At 46.2% G+C, this 16,042-nt stretch overlaps 1 protein-coding gene across 13 annotated transcripts in view; it reads left to right on the top strand.

Moving 5' to 3' along the window:
* MACF1 (microtubule actin crosslinking factor 1) overlaps window positions 1-16,042 on the top strand; it is a 255,271-nt gene that overhangs the window by 168,194 nt on the left and 71,035 nt on the right. For all 13 annotated transcript variants that reach the window (XM_042440379.1, XM_042440382.1, XM_042440387.1 and 10 more), the window contains 2 exons: window positions 653-1,148; window positions 3,125-4,596. In XM_042440379.1, the coding sequence (XP_042296313.1) occupies window positions 653-1,148; window positions 3,125-4,596 (1,968 nt within the window). The remainder of the gene's footprint in view (window positions 1-652; window positions 1,149-3,124; window positions 4,597-16,042) is intronic.

Consider the following 16,042-nt stretch of genomic DNA (forward strand, 5'->3'; position numbering starts at 1 on the left):
ACTGAGCTGTTTAGCTTTGAACTGATTTGCCAGTTCATGTTACGTACAATTTTGACTCATTAAAAGTCCCTTCTTGAATGAAAGTCACAGTTGAGGTCTTGCCATGCCTTTAGGCCAGATGTTTTCCAGTGGACCATGGAAGTCCCTTTGTATTTTATCAGGCCTTCCCCAGTTAAAAGAGAAGTTTGCCACCCTTTCTGACGTTGCCCTTCAGTATCTGCTCTCAGTGAGTATCGGACATACACAAGGAGTACAGATGTAAGGCATGTTCACAAATATTCTCATTTTCAAAGAGAAAGAGTGTCTCAGTACATCAAGAAAAGCTATTAAGAAAATGGTCAAGCATTGTGAGATTTCACATTTCAGGACTTCTTTTGCAAAATAGGTATTTTTGCTTCATTGCAGCATGGTGCAGTGGTTTGAGCATTGGACTAGGACTCTGGAGACCTGGGTTCAGTTTTCTGCTCAGCCGTGGAAACCAACTGGATGACTCTGGGCAAGCAACACACTCTCAGACCCAGAAAGCTCTGTGATAGGTTCATCTTAGGGTTGCCATATGTTGGAAACAACTTACTTCACACAGCGATTCAAGTAGAAGGTAGGATGCATATCTAACAAATAAATAAACCTTGCTAAAATGTTTCTGTTGCAGTTCATGCTGAAGGAGTTTGAGGCTCGCAAGCCCCAGTATGACCAGCTGAACGAGGCGGCCCAAGGGATCCTGACCAGCCCCGGTGAGGCCTCTTCCTCAGCCAGCCACATGCAGGAGGATCTCCAGGCTGTCAACCAAAAATGGATGGCGCTCATGGAGCGTCTCAACTCCCGCTCGAGCCAAATCGACCAGGCCATTGTGAAGAGCACCCAGTACCAGGAGCTGGTCCAAGGCTTGTCTGAGAAGGTCAAGGCAGCCGGGCAGCGCCTGAGCACCCAGTTGGCGGTCAGCACCCAACCAGAGGCCGTGAAGCAGCAGCTGGAGGAGACCAGCGAGATCCGCTCGGACCTGGAGCAGCTGGAAGAGGAGATCACAGAAGCCCAGGCCTTGTGCGAGGAGCTCTCGGTCCTCATTGGGGAGCAGTACCTCAGGGACGAGCTGAAGAAGCGCTTGGAGACCGTGGCCCTTCCGCTCAAAGGCTTGGAGGACTTGGCAGGTATGAGTGACCAGAGAGGAATTGGTCTAACACAGGCTGGGGAGGCATCTTCCTGGGGTTGGAGGGAGGCACACCAACCCCCCAAAAGCCAGGAGAGTTGGATCTGCCCCTCTATCACTTCCAGTTTGGGGAAAATATCCCCCCTTTGATGGGACCGCAGGAAGTTGGACTGGATGGTCCTTGTGGTCTCTTACAACTCTACAATTCTATATAAACAATTGAGGATCCCTTAGTTTCAGACAAAATAATGCTTGTCCTTGAACAACATCTCCATTTCTGTCTGGCCCCACCTTTATCTCTGACTGGCCCTATCTAACCATTTTACTGCTGAGCCTCTAGGTTATACCCTTTCCTCTATAGCAGTATATCAGCTGAGCTTGGCTGGCTTGACTAAGCCTTGCCCAGCTTGTTGCTTTATATCCCTGAGACTAAAACAGGCCTGGTTTGGGAGGGAATAATTGGAAGGGACCACAAGGGCCATCCAATTCAACCTCTTTCCATGCAAGAATCCACCACTCAAGAACTCCTGAGAGATGGGCTTGCAGCTGTTGTTTGAAAAACCTGTAATAAAGGAGAGTCCATCACTTTCCAAGGTAGTCTGTTCCAGCTGTTACCATCAGGAAGATATTTTCTCATGTTCAGTTAGCATCTCTTTTCTTGCAATGTGAATCCATGAGCAGCAGAAAAAAGGGTCCCTAGTTGACCCATAGTCTTGGCACCTTAATGCCTCTAAGATGATGATGCTCAAAAGCAGTTTTGAGGATGTATGTGCCCAAAGGTCATACTTTGCCATCCCTGTTCTGAAAAACACAGGGCCATTCGCAGCAAGAAGTCATTTGGGAAAGCCAGCAGTAGCATTTAGTCAAGAGGTTAGTAGCCAGTGGCAAACAGTTGCAGGAAGATCAGGCCAAATGGGGATCTGGTTGAAATAAAGCAGAGGGGTGGGCATCTTGTGGCACCCCAGACACAACTCCCAGCAACTCCATAGCCAGCATAGCCAGTAACAAAGGGAGATGGGAGATGCAATCCAACCAGTCCAACATCTATTTGCCAACCCCCAAATTAAAGTCAGCATTTCAGGAACAATTCTGTGCATTTATCCACCGGCAGACTTTGGTGTGTTTCCATGGATACATTCAACAGGGAGCCAGGGCTAAATCCATCTCCCACAGGGAGGATGTATGGGGGAGTGCAGACGCATGAACGCTTCAAATGTTGATACTTCAACAGTGTGCGATGTGTAGAGAGGCCTCCAGACCCAGGCCCACGTTTTGTGGTATCTCCTTATCAAGTATAATCCATCCTTACCTCCATATATGCACCCAGAGGTAGGGGCTCAAAAGAGAAATGGAGCCAGTTTAGCATTCAGATGCAGTGTGTAAAGCAGTGGAGCCCCCTAAATTTGGTAGTGTGGGTTATTATTGGTAGTACTTTTAAAGACATTAGTGCATTGCATGAACATGTCTTCTGAATATTTCACCTGGATCAAGATTGCAGCTGACTGTCATCACTATGAGCTCTGCTTTTTGAATAATAATCAAAAAGCCCTGCCAAATGCTACAACATGACATCCTAATACTCTGTTTTTTGAACCCTTCTCCATCTCGTAGTTTCTAAAACAATTAGCAAAAATAGCTTTGCTTGTCTTTCAGTTTGCCCTTTACGCATCTTCAGAGAGGAGGCAAAGGGAAGTATGGTGGATTCTTCTCACTCAGTTTGACCCACGTTTAACTTAAAGTCTAGAAGCTTAAGGAAACACGATCTGTAGAAATGACAGCATGCCACCTCATAGGCCCTGTTTTCCATGATGAATGACAGTTCCTTAGATGTTTCTAAAGATGCACCAGATTAGCTTTCCACTGGAAGATGCTCATTTCCAATAACTGGAATATTCATTTGCACATTGAGGGGCCTTAGAAAACATTGTGTCTTGTTGATGGGAGTGCATTTTTACCTGTGTTTCCTCTAATTTCCAGCTGACCGAATGAATCGTCTGCAAACTGCGCTTGCAAGCTCCCAGCAGTTCCAGCAGATGTTCGATGAGCTCCAAACTTGGCTGGATGACAAAGTGAGGCAGCAGGCCCAGAGCGGTCCCATCTCGGCCAAGCTGGAGAGACTGCAGTCTCAGATCCAGGAGCAGGAAGAGTTGCAGAAGAGCCTCAACCAACACAGTGGCTCCTATGAAATGATTGTGGCGGAAGGAGAGTCCTTGCTTCTCTCGGCTCACCCCGGGGAGGAGAAAGCCAACCTGCAAAGCCAGCTGGCTAACTTGAAAGCCAACTGGGAAGAACTTAGCAAGCAAATTGTGGACCGGCATGCCAAGCTCAAGGACTGCTTGCAGAAGGCTCAGAAGTACCAGCGCCACGTTGAAGATCTTTTCCCATGGGTAGAGGACTGCAGGTCAAAGGTGATGGAGTTGGAAGTGACTCTGGATCCAGTGCAGCTGGAAGCCACTCTTCTACGGTCAAAAGCCATGCTGAGCGATGTGGAGAAACGGCGGACCCTCCTAGAGATGCTAAACAGTGCTGCTGACATACTCATCAATGCCTCAGAAATGGATGAAGATGAGGTCAGGGACGAGAAAGCTGGGATCAACCAGAAGATGGACACCATCACAGAGGAGCTCCAGGCTAAGACAGGGTCCCTTGAAGAAATGTCACAGCGGCTGAAAGAGTTCCAGGAAAGTCTTAGAAACATTGAGAAGAAACTGGAAGGGACAAAGCACCAGCTAGAGATCTATGATGCCCTTGGCCCTCAGGCTTGCAGCAGTAAGAACTTGGAGAAGCTGAGAGCCCAACAGGAGGCTCTTCAGGCATTGGGGCCCCAGGTAGATTACCTAAAGAACTTCACCCAGGGCTTGGTAGAAGATGCTCCAGATGGCTCAGACTCTTCCCATCTCTTGACCCAAGCAGAGGTCGCCCAGCAAGACTTCAAAGCAGTCAGCCAAAAAGTGAACGAATGTTGTGTGCTTATGGAAAGCAAGCTGGAAGGCATCGGACAATTCAGCAACCATGTTCGGGAGATGTTCTCTCAGCTGGCGGACTTGGATGATGAGCTGGACAGCATGGGCCCTGTTGGGAGGGACATGGACAGTCTCCAGTCCCAGGCAGAAGATGTCCATGACTTCCTGGGCAAGCTTCAGCAACTAAAGCTGGACATCCAAGCTTCTGAGAAGAGGTGCCGGCAGATGCTGGACGAGGAGGGAAGCCCTGACCTCATAGGGCTGAAACGTGAACTGGAGACCATCAACAAGCAATGCGGCAAACTGACTGAGCGAGGAAAAAGTCGCCTGGAGCAAGTGGACGCAGCTCTGGCTCGTGTCAGGGACTTCTACAACAAACTGAAGGAGCTGAACTACATGACGGCCGCTGCGGAGGAGAGTGAAGCATTGCAATGGGTGGTGGGGACTGAGGTGGAGGTCATCAACCAGCAGCTGGCAGGTTTCAAGGTAAGAGCCTACCCAGGTGGAAGGTGGTTTCTCTTGGCCTTCTGTCCAGTGCTAATCCTGGCCTGAATTTTCTTACAGCATCCTCATATTTATTTTAAAAAATAGTTCTTCTTATTCCCAAAGCTATTTATTGTATATGTGCTGCCAACATAAGTCGGGCCAGTAATTGACTGGAAGTTCATATGGCTGAGGATGAGTTTGCATCTCTGTCTTTCTCTGTGGGTGAAACTTTCTTCTCAGCGATGTTCTATGTGTGATCAGATATTGTGAGGAATTCATCCATTGCATTTTTAATGTGTAGCTGGGTATGTATCCCATACCTAAGAAGTATAACACATAGTACAGTGGTTCCCAAGCTTTGGTCCTCTGGCTGTTTTTGAACTTCAGTTTCTAGAAGCCCCAACCAGCTTGGCCAGCAGTCAGGAATTCTGGGAGCGGAAGTGAAAAACCATCTGGAAGGCCAAAATTTGGGAAACATTGACTATAGTGTCTAAAACCATGTGTTCGACATCAGTGTGTTTTCCATGGAGTCCCTGTTGTCTGCAGCTTTCTGTGGCCTGTATCTGTATTTATTTAGAATGCACAGTCCTGACTATTCAATATAACTTTGGTTTTAGTATTTTCCATGGCTACTCTCTTAGAAGGGTTCTTGACAAATGAAGTGCACCAGGGTTGTGTTACCATTTGTGGCAAAGTAAAAACCACTTTACCATCGCTTCTCCATCACCACAGCCCCCACCGAGAGAAATGCCCCATCCAAAATCAATGCTGTGGGAAAGCAAACCTTTGCACCTTTCAAGAGAAGATGTTCCTCTTCCTTGCAGACTGAACAAGTTATCTTGTGTGAGAGGAAGGTTCTGGCATGGAACTTGGTATAGATGCTGCTGGATTTCAGTGATAATGAGAAACTCAGTTGAAGCCTTTGGTGGGTCCTGGGAGTGGACAGTCTTGTCCCCAATCCTGGGAAACTGCTAAGCCTTGCTTTTGCAGCTTGCACGGTACATGCACTTTGAGAGACCTGCAAGAGCATTGTGGGAATAGTGCCAGTGCAATAAGCAAAGACTTTTGTGTCCATCAGTCCCCTTCCAACATGCCTTTCGTTGCCCTCTTGCGTACCCAAGAGTGAAGTGTGTTTCAGATGTTGGGTGTTTTGGAAACCCTTGTTGCTGAGAAGTGGCTCAATAGCCCTTCCTTCATTCCTTCATCCCTGCTTTGGATAATTCCCAGTTCGGAGATGTTGCAGAATCACACAATCTGAGAGGTGTAGCAGAAGTTGTGTCCAAATTTTGAGTCCATGGAGAAGCGTGGATAGCGGGTGGTCCTCTCTGAGGGCACTTTATCTTCTTCATAAATCAGGCTTGCTGGATTACAAGAGTAGAGTGTGCTTTAGATATTGGAAGGCCTGGAAAGCCTGTGATGGAAAAACATCTCCCTTTGCAGGAGCTCTTAGTTGATTGACTTGTTCTTATTCTTGGTGATGACTTGGTTTTTCCACTAACCAGCCAGATATGGGGATGTTTTGACAAAGGTGAATCACTTGGTTATTGGATCCCAGTGCCTCCGTCGTATTGACTCAGTATGAAGCAGAAGGATGTGGTCTCCTCCGAGTCTGAAGGGCTTTGATGAGAAAGCAAGGTCAAGCAGAATGTGTGTCTGAAAAGGCCTGTCCCTTGTGAGAAAATGGGAAAGCAGCCAGATTGCAGCACTGGATCCCTGCAAAGATGTATTTGGGGGAGATTATTGGTTGAGCCCTGTCTACCTTAGTTTTTGGTATAATAGGGTGTGCTGTGCCAGGCAGAGATGAAGTAACTGCCCACTTGGGCCAGTATTTGAGACTCTGCAAAACCTTGAATTAGAGATGGTGGCAACTGAGCTGGATTATAAACAAAGTCTGGGATTTGCCGCTCACCTGCAGCCGATTTAATGCCAAAATGCACAATACCTATAGCAAAACAGCGGCGCTATAGGGGGTTGGCAGCTCCCCAGTTTCTTGGCAGTGCCAGTTAATAGGAACCTGAGAATAAAATGTGCATTTTTGCAGGTATTAGTTTTCAAAGAATAATAGAAGATGGAGGAATATGTAAGTTCATGATGGGCAATCTGTTGGAGCCAGTGTGAAACAATATAAAATACAGGGGCATTGCGGCCCACCTGAGATTCCCATCACCCCAAAAAGACCACGTATCTGCCCTACGGAGGCTTCACCAGGCTACATTTACAAATGTTCCCAGTAGCCATGAAGACTAGGAGCTTTATCTGTGGCAGCACATGAAAGATAAGTCGATGATGTGTTAGTATGGCAATTGCACAGATCAACGTGGTGCCTTAAATCCTGTTCAAAAACAAGGGAGCCCAGGAAGGCGATGGAATGACTCAGTTGTTCCGGTTTGCTCATAACTCTCCTGACGAGGGGTTTTTAGTCATGTTGCTATGCTCCCATTTTTAATACCCAAGTTGTCATTGCTTTTGGAAAATTGTGGCATGCCAAAGTTCTGGTGGGAATAGAAGGCAAGCATTCTCTGAATGGGGGTGGGGGGAGCTTTCACAATATGCAGTTATCAAGGTTGTGTAGCACCAGAGCTGACAGAAAAGGCTAAATACAGTGTTTCCAAAAGAATGTTGCAAAAGTAAATCTGTTCATATTCAGTTTTGAGTCATCCTTTTTGAGTCCGCAAAACTGTAATCCCAGAATTCCACAATCAAAGTAAATTAATTTTGCAATATAGATGTAGCCTGAGACTTAAATCCAATTGCTAGTTTCACTGGGCCAGCTTTTGAATTGAAAGACGACCCTGAATTGCAAGAAACCCATAAGTTCCAACTGGCAGAGCCAAAGAGGAGCCTTCTCCATCCCCAGGTCTCATTTTGGTGACTCTTCTAGAGGTGTTTCTCATGTTGCAAAGCTGGCTTGGAGGGGAGGCTTTGGGGTATGTGTGAGAGAGACCATGATGCATGTTGAGCTCACAGGAAGCTAAAACAATGGCAGGAAAGAATCCATCTTTGTCAGCTATATTTACCCTCCTGAGGTTCGGTGACTGGAAGCAGGCTGGTGGCGTGCATTTAAAAGTAATTTGTTTGCATTGCTTGTTTGGCCTTCTGGGCGTGGTAAAACTGCAACTCCCAGCATGCCTCACCATTGACTGTGCCAGGTAGGGGCTGATGGGAATTACAGTTCAACATCTGCAGGACCACATCATTCCCAAATGTATTATTACTTGCTATTGTGATGCAAAAGTAACTGTTTTTGGTTATTCTTTACAACATTTTCGTTAGTTTCGTTTTGTTTTTTGTATATTAAAAAAAAGCCCTTAGGACAGATGTGAGAGCAGCATAAAGCAAGAGGGATCAAAGTGAAGCCCTCTAGATGTTTCTACTGAAACTCCTAGCATTGCTCACCATTGCCTATGGGGCTGATGGAAGTTAGAATCCAACAACATCTGGAGGACCACACTCCGTTGAGTTGAAAATGTCCTAGATATGCATTTAGATACCCTTTAAAGGTAAGTTTTTAAAAGTAACTAGGTTCCTTTTGAAGTGTAGCTGTCACAAAAAGTAACTTGTTACTTCTAACCTCCGTGATGTCCTGATGGGCTTGTCTTCACTTGCATGCCAATTTTTTACCTCTTTTCCTAGCTTTTTTTTAAATCTTTGATTCTCTTATTGTGTTGTTGTTGTTGTTGTTAAAGGGGGGGATGTAATGAGTTTGTGAGGCAGCCAAGAAAGCGAATTCCACAAATGGGACCAGTAGCAGTGGCAGCGGTGGGTTTGCCACTTTTAATTTTGGCCCCTTTTGTAGAAGTTGCAGAAGATTAATTGCAAATTGCAGAGGGGAAAAATGTTTTTGGGAAGAGAAGAAAAAAGGTTGCGTTGGAGACACATTGCATTTGTCCTCCTCCTCCCAAGTGATCAAAATAGCTGTTCTTCTCTCTGTGTATGGAGACGAAACAGGTGCTAAGTGGGTGGTGTGAGCATCACACAGCCTCCTCCGAATACTGTTCCCTGGTCACTGGGTGCTCGTTTGGGAGAAGATCTCTTTATATCATTTTGGCTGCGTCTGGCCTGGCTCTTCCCCCTTGCCTACTGCAAAGTCCATCCTTCTGAGTCAATAGCTCATCATCCTCTCATAGAATCGTAGAATCATGGAGAGACCCCAAAGGCCATCCAGTACAACCCCATTCTGCCATGCAGGAAATTGTAGTCAAAGCATCCCTGACAGATGGCCATCCAGCCTCTGTTTAAAGACCTTCAAGGATGGAGACTCCAACACAGTCCAAGGCAGCATCTTCCATTTTCAAACAGCTCTTACATCCAAGACATTCTTCCTAATGTTGAGATGGAGTCTCATTTCCTGTAGCTTGCATCCATTGAGACTCCGAGGCCTATTCTCTGGAGCAGCAGAAAACAAACTTGCTCCATCCTCAGTATGGATCCTAAGCATTCTCTGCATTCACATGAAGCTTCTAGTCCTCAACTGCCTCCTTGCTCCTGAGGATTGCACGTCTCTCCTTGTCCCCACATGAACCTCTTCTTCTGGTGCAAACTAACAAGCAGTTGGCCTCTTTTTTCACCACATTTTTTCACCTTCTGGTATTTTGTGCATTTAGAAAGCTTGCAACATATATTTTGTGCATTTTGGTTGGCCTAATAAACATATCCCTGTTCTGTGGATTTTGGATGTTTTTGTTCTTTGCATGGTGCTTGTTAGTGGTCATCTTAGCCACTGAACAGAGCCTCTAGTGATCCTGTCTCTGACTTTACTCCTGATGCTGGTGACCCTGGAGCAAAGGCGTTGCAGTTTAAAAGATGCAGTTTGCAAAGTCAGTGATGGAGGTGGGATGAGGTTCATGAGTCTCAGTCCTCTCAGTGTTTTATAACAATATGCCAACCCATTCCCCTGATTCATATCTGGACAACTGTTCCCCAGGAACTTTGGATGGGGGTGGATTGCTGCAGCGCTGGATGCCCGCAGGCCTCTGGTTGTGCCAGCTGAAGCGTCAGAAGCAGCATTGAGATGGAGCAGAGGGAGAGTCCAGATGGCCGGTTCCAGCCGATTGGAGCCCTGTTTTTAATCTGCAGTCAAACCATCCATTGGCTAATCACTCCAATTATTTGATTAAGAGCACAAATTACCATGCATTGAAGCGGGAGGCAGGGGCCAGCTAGGACTGGATGCCAGGAAAGGCACAAAAAACACACGCCAGGCCTCTGAAAGGAGTTGAAGATGAGATTCTAGGTTGTTCTTGACTTAGAGACCCTAAGGCAAAACCTATTGTGGGGTTTTCTTAGCAAGATTTCCTCAGAGGAGGTTTGTTGTTCCCTTCCTCTGAGGCTGAGAGAGTGTGACTTGCCCAAGGCCACCCTTAACCCTCTCATTTCTCACTTCTCTGTCTTTTGGCCACCTGCTCCATACCCTTTGTGCCCAGGAATAGGGCTATCTTGCTTCTGTGGAGGCCCTGAAATATGCCAGCCACAGTACAGGGGAGACTCATAGACTCAGAGAATTGTTGAGTTGGATGGTACCCCTAAGGGTCATCTAATCCAGCCCTTGATTTTGCAGCTAAAGCTGGTCCATAAATGATGAGATGGCAATCCCTGGCAAGATTTCCAGAAAGGGGCACAATCATAATGTGGCACAAACATGGTACCCACCATCCCTGGCCACACTGGGGTGCAAAATCTGCAGCTCCCCCACATCCGATAGTTTGAGAAGCTTTGCCCTAGAATATTCCTCCAAAGTGTAGCATTAGAAGTCTCTGGGAGAGAATACTAAACACTTCGTGAAACAACAAGTCCCAAGACCAAAGGGTCTTGCCATAGGAGTTAAAGTGGGATCAAACCACTATAACTGTGTGCTGTAGGTACAACCCTGATGTTGCAATGTAGCTCTGTGCTCCACTCTAATAGCTCTCTTCCTTTTCCTCCTCTTCTTCTTCCTGCTCTGGGCTATTTTATGGAGTTTTGAACTCTTACTGGGTTTCCAAAAGAGTTGGTGTGTTGTGCCACTTAAGAAATTGGCGTTAGTGGTGCCCGCAGCCACTTCCTGCTTAGGAGCTCATTTCCCTCTAGTTGAAGGAAGAAACAGGGTCCTGTTGGGGGAAAAGGGGGGATTTTGCATATTGGCAACCATAAAACGAAACGTCTGCCCTCTTCTCTCCAAGTCCCACTTCTCCTTTTCTGTCTGTTGGGCTGCCATCCTGTGCCAGCTTTGTATAATAACTGAAGAGACAAAGGCCCTGTGGCCAGAAGGGGGATGGAACTGAATGCAGATTTTCCAGGTGGCTTCACCCAGCCAAAAAGCTGAAAAGCACCTGCCAGCTCTTGGCAGAAGAGGAACCTGGCTAACAATAGATGCATTGAATGGGGGGCAGAAGAGGCGACGACGGGGAAGAGAGAAGAAAAGATGGATTCAGCACCGCCTTTCCACCCGCCCCCATCACCTTTGCAAGCACATTGTACGGCAAGAGAGGAGGAGGGGAGGCATGCAGAATGGCTGTTTTGCGTTACATAAAAGCACAGCATAGACAGGTCCAAGGGTGGCCTTTGGGCCTCATGCTCTCTGCTGAGCATCTTCTCCTTCTAGTCTGGCTGAGAGTAGAGCTGGTCTCCTTTCTGGCCTATGTTAAAGGGATACTTAGGAGGACTCCGGTGTCTTCTTGGCTCTCAGGTGCCATTGTTGTTGTTGTATGCCTTCAAGTCCTTTCTGACTCATGGCGGCCCTAAGGTGAACCTGTCATGGGGTTTTCTTGGCATGATTTGTTCACAAGAGGTTTGCTATTGCCTTCCCTTGAGGCTGAGAGTGTGTGACTTGTCAGTTTCATGGCTGAGCTGGGAATCGAATCCTGGTCTCCAGAGTTGTAGTCAATGCGCAAACTACTATGCCACATTGGCTCTCAGGTGGAATTATTGGGAAGGAGATGTGCCCTTTTAATCGTTGGATTCTCTTCTTTTCCAAACTGCTTTGGGAGCCTTTGAATTAAAGGCCTTACAAAATGTGAAAGAATGCCACATTCCACCTGACTCCATTTCCTTTCTCTGCTCTTTGTTGTCAACTGCCTTAAAGTTAATCCTGTCTCATGACGATTCTGTGGATGAGATGATCTCCAAGGCTTGCTAAGGTTCAGAACCAGTCACAGTGGAGATGCTCTGTAGCTCTTTTCCTTGCAACAACACTTTGAGGTAGATTGAATGCAGGCTACAAAGATCCTTCCTAGGCATCCGTTCACTCCATGCATCAGAGGAAGTAGACCAAGTCTAGGAAATGTCACGCTACAACTTCTTTTGCTCCATTAGGGAACCTTTTGCATATTGAGGTATAAGAGTAACTAAAGCCATCTTGTGAATTTCATGGTGGAGCAAGAATTGGAATCTAGATCTTCTAGAGGGAGTCTTTACAGACTTGTGCCAGTAGTTGGTACTTTGCATTAATAATAATAATAATAATAATAATAATAATAATAATAATAATGTTTATGTCTATCCTGCTTTTTGTTAAAACAAAGCTTGAAACCCCAGCTCCTCAGCATGGCTGAGTCTCCTTGTTTTTGCAGCAGGCATGTGGGCGAAGAGGGGATGCAAACTTCCTTCCTGCAGCTTTCTTTCTTTACAATCCATTTCTTTAGGGAAGGGGAAAGGCAGGTTGATGATGCTTTGGGAGGCTGGCAAATCCTTCTTTGCTCATTTGTCCGCTGCCTCCCTTAATCCGTGAATGGAGGGGGGTGCAATTGGGAGGCCCGGCCAGCAATATTTTTAACCTTCTTCTGATGTATGTTGGCTCCTTCCAGTCCAGTGTGGAACAGCTGGAGGGCGGCAAAGGGAAGGAGGAGTGGGAGGTGAACAGGGTAACTATTTTCTTTTCCTCCTTGGATTCTTTCCAGGCCCCCTTAAAGGGTGGCTGCTGCTGTTGCTGTTGCTGCTTCCACCATCATATTTTGAGTGCTTGGTGTTTGGAGTGCCAGATCACCCAGGAAAAGGCTTCTTCTTCCCCAGCTGTTTGGGCTTCTGGGAGACACAGCGTGCCATGTCTGCAGTAGAGGGCAAAGGGATCCCTCCAGGGCCAGAACCTGGACCTGAGAGCCATGCCTTCCAGGTCCAAAATCCTTGGGTGGCTTTGGGTCAGAAGCTTATTCTCAGCTGTAGCGCATCTCTCCTCTGGGCAGGGTTCATGTGGTTTGTACATGTCTGGTGTGTGTGGCTTCCACAGGCCATATGTGTGTGTGCTTGTCTTCTTAAATGCTTGACTTCAGCATTTTCAGGATACCCTAAAGGCACCAAATCTCTCCTGATCCTGGAAGCCTATGATAAATCCCTGGGGTCTCCAAAAGTCCATAGGTAACTTGAAGGCACATACAATTACACACACACATAATTTACTAAAGAAAGCCTCTGTGGTGTAGTGGTCTGATTGTTGGACTCTGGGAGGCAAAGGTTTGAATACCTATTCAACTACGATAACCCTCTAGGTGATTGTGGTTGTCACAATCTCTCAGCTTCGAAGGAAAGAAAGGACAAGACCTCCTCTGAAGAAATCTGGTCATGAAAATCCTAGGAGAGGGTCATCATAGGTCAGAGTTGACCTGAAGAAGGATAACAAAAACCTCTCTAAGGAAGAAGCTCTGTACTTCTCTTCTTGGTTGGAGACAAATCCTGCAAGGATGCTCACTCATCCTGTTGCTTAGTTGCTGATACTCTTTGCCTGTCTTTCTTGTAAAATCATCTTAAAAGCTCAAATAGGTTTTTTGTTGTAAGGTTTCATCCAAAGCAGGATGCAGAGAAAGTGGAGCAGAGTCCCCAAATCTTTGTGCCAAGTAAATCTCGTAAGTCTTTACGGTGCCACAAAACCCTTTTTTTTTTCCTGTCACAGACTAACAGAAATCAATCCAAGATAATGGAATATCCATATTTTTACCCAAAGCCATTGATTCAGCCTTTGGACTTGAGCAGCGGTGCTCGTGGTATGAGGTTAAAATATCTGTGTGTTCTTAAAAGATTTCTTATATGGCAAAGTGAAATAAGCAGACACACCAGTTATATGAACTGGCAGAGAGATAGCATGTTCTAAATGCCATGCAAAGAAACAGGGGAACTGTCAGAGACATACATTTGTTCCCTTTTGCTCTTGAGAATGGAGATGAGAGGACAAACAAGATGTGCTTTGCATGTTAATTGTGCTTTAGAATAATAGAAAGCTGCAATGAATTAGGCATTAATCAATGTAATTGACTACAGAGTTGAAATTGGGGCTGAGTTGGGGCTGGCCCCTTTGGGATGGGGGCTGTTCTGGGATCTGGAAATCGGGGGGGGGGGGGTGTCTGGCGGGCCCAAGAACCCTTCCCTTCTGTATTCAACCTTCCTCTTTTTGGAAAAATGTGGCTTTCTATCCAGTGGCTCCAGATATCTATGCATTGTGGTGGACAGTGAGTGGAGATGAAGGTTTGTGAAGAATCCTTGTTAATACTTGCATCCTTGAAGGGGGAAAAGAGGACCCCGATACTCAATGAACCACACGCTTTGTCTCCCTTTGGGACTGTATTGGGAAAATTTGAGCAAAAATGCACATGGCTTTTCTGTGCCAAAAATGTGTTTGGGAAGAAAAAGAAGAATATGTATTTTGCACAAAATATATAGAGCCAGTGTAGTTTGAGAATTGGAGCGGGATGCTGGGAGACTTAGATTTTGAATCCCTACTCAGCTCTAGATGACTGGTTGACCTTCAGCAAGTCACACTCTCCAAGTGCATAGATATCTGGAGCCTCAGAGGAAAGCAAGAGCATCCCCCCGCTGAGCAATATCTTGCCAATAAAATACCATTATAGGTTCAACTTAAGGTTGTCATTAGTTGGAAATGACTTGAAGGTACACTACAATGCAACAACAACAAAATAAATTAATGCACATGTATAAGATGCCATTTTCCCCCATGGGTAAGATATATGCAGGAAAATGAAACATTTCTGTGAAATAGTCCATGTGTTCTTGCAAATTTTGTTAACTTTTATGTTTTCTGTGCAAGAATCGAACCCTGCTCTCCAGAGCTGTAGCCCAACACTCAAACCACTATGGCTCTCAAACATAAATGAATGTCATGCTTAGACTTAAGTCCCATCTCCAAGATTTATGTATATGCAAATATCCCCAAATCCAAAAAGACATCTGGTGTACACCGAAGCATCAGAAAGCAAAGGAGTCACTCTCTCAGCCAACCATGTGGACAGTTTTGGATTTTGGGAATATTCTGGATTTCGGGATTCCAGATTAGGGAGACTCAACCAGTATTATCACAATACAGACACCTTTGTCCTTACTGCAACCTCTGGAGAGAGATTGTTGTTGTTGTTGTTGTTGTTAGGCCCATATTAGGATTGCAGTCCAGGAGTGATCCAAATGGCTGAGATTTGGAGAATCTGTGCAAGAGGAGTGGGCACAACTCTTCTATTTGCTTTTCAAAACTCTTTCAAGCTGCCCTGGCTGTTGCAAAACAGGTTGCCCCGGTGGGCAATGCCTCTCTTGGCCTCTTAGTAAATAAGATAGAAGAAGCATGTGATGCTCATGGCGTGCCACACCTTCCTGTTGTGGAAATCAATCGGCAGTTGTGCTTGCTAAGTTGTGTTTCCTGCAGGGTGCGTCCCAAAACGCCCAGCAGCTGCAAGCACAGCGGGTTGTTTGGCAAAGCCCAGCGTCTGTTGACTTAGCTGTTGGTAAAACAACCACTTTATCTGAGGTTGGCATTGCCCAGGGCAGGAGTTGCCTGTTAAAAGCAATGACAACAAAATAGTCAAAGTTGTTGCGTCCATGTCCATAAATTGTAGCCACAATCTGGAAGAAGGGGCTTTACCTCTTTAGGAGAGCAGGACTGTATTTCCCAGTAGCCACAGTCTGCAAGGAGAGAAGAGGCTTTACTTCTTTAGGAGAGCAGGATTGTACCATTGGTGGACAAGGCCTGACATGAAAGCAGTTTGAGGTCTGTCATGAGCCAAAGAGATAAAAGAAACAAGAGCCCAATCCTGGCAGAGTCGGGTGGGATTATCCGGGGGCTTTTGTCTAGGGCACGAGGCTTGGAGCCAAAGGTTTATCCTGGTGTTGTCGCTTCTGCCACCCCACATCCAGAGAAATGTCTGCATCTTCCCTTGGGAATGTGGCGTGCTTGGAAGAGGATGAATGGCAGAGGAGAGATAAAGGAAATCCTTCGTGTTTTACCAGCGAGTGGGTTTGGGTGCCTTTGGGCTAAATGATTCAGATCTAGGGTCTTGCATAGGGAGGGATGTGTGAGGATGCTGTGCTGGTTTTTGGATTAGTTTAAATCATGGCTCAGGAGTAGCAGGGTCGCTGTGACACTAAGGACCAGTTTCATGGTACCAAGAGACGGACAAGAAGGCCAATTCCACACAGGGATGGGAAGAATATTCCAAAAGATCTCTCCAAAAATGGTGCAAAAACATGTTTCCTCAAG

Source organism: Sceloporus undulatus, chromosome 9 (assembly GCF_019175285.1).
Source record: "Sceloporus undulatus isolate JIND9_A2432 ecotype Alabama chromosome 9, SceUnd_v1.1, whole genome shotgun sequence".
Lineage (NCBI taxonomy): Eukaryota > Metazoa > Chordata > Lepidosauria > Squamata > Phrynosomatidae > Sceloporus > Sceloporus undulatus.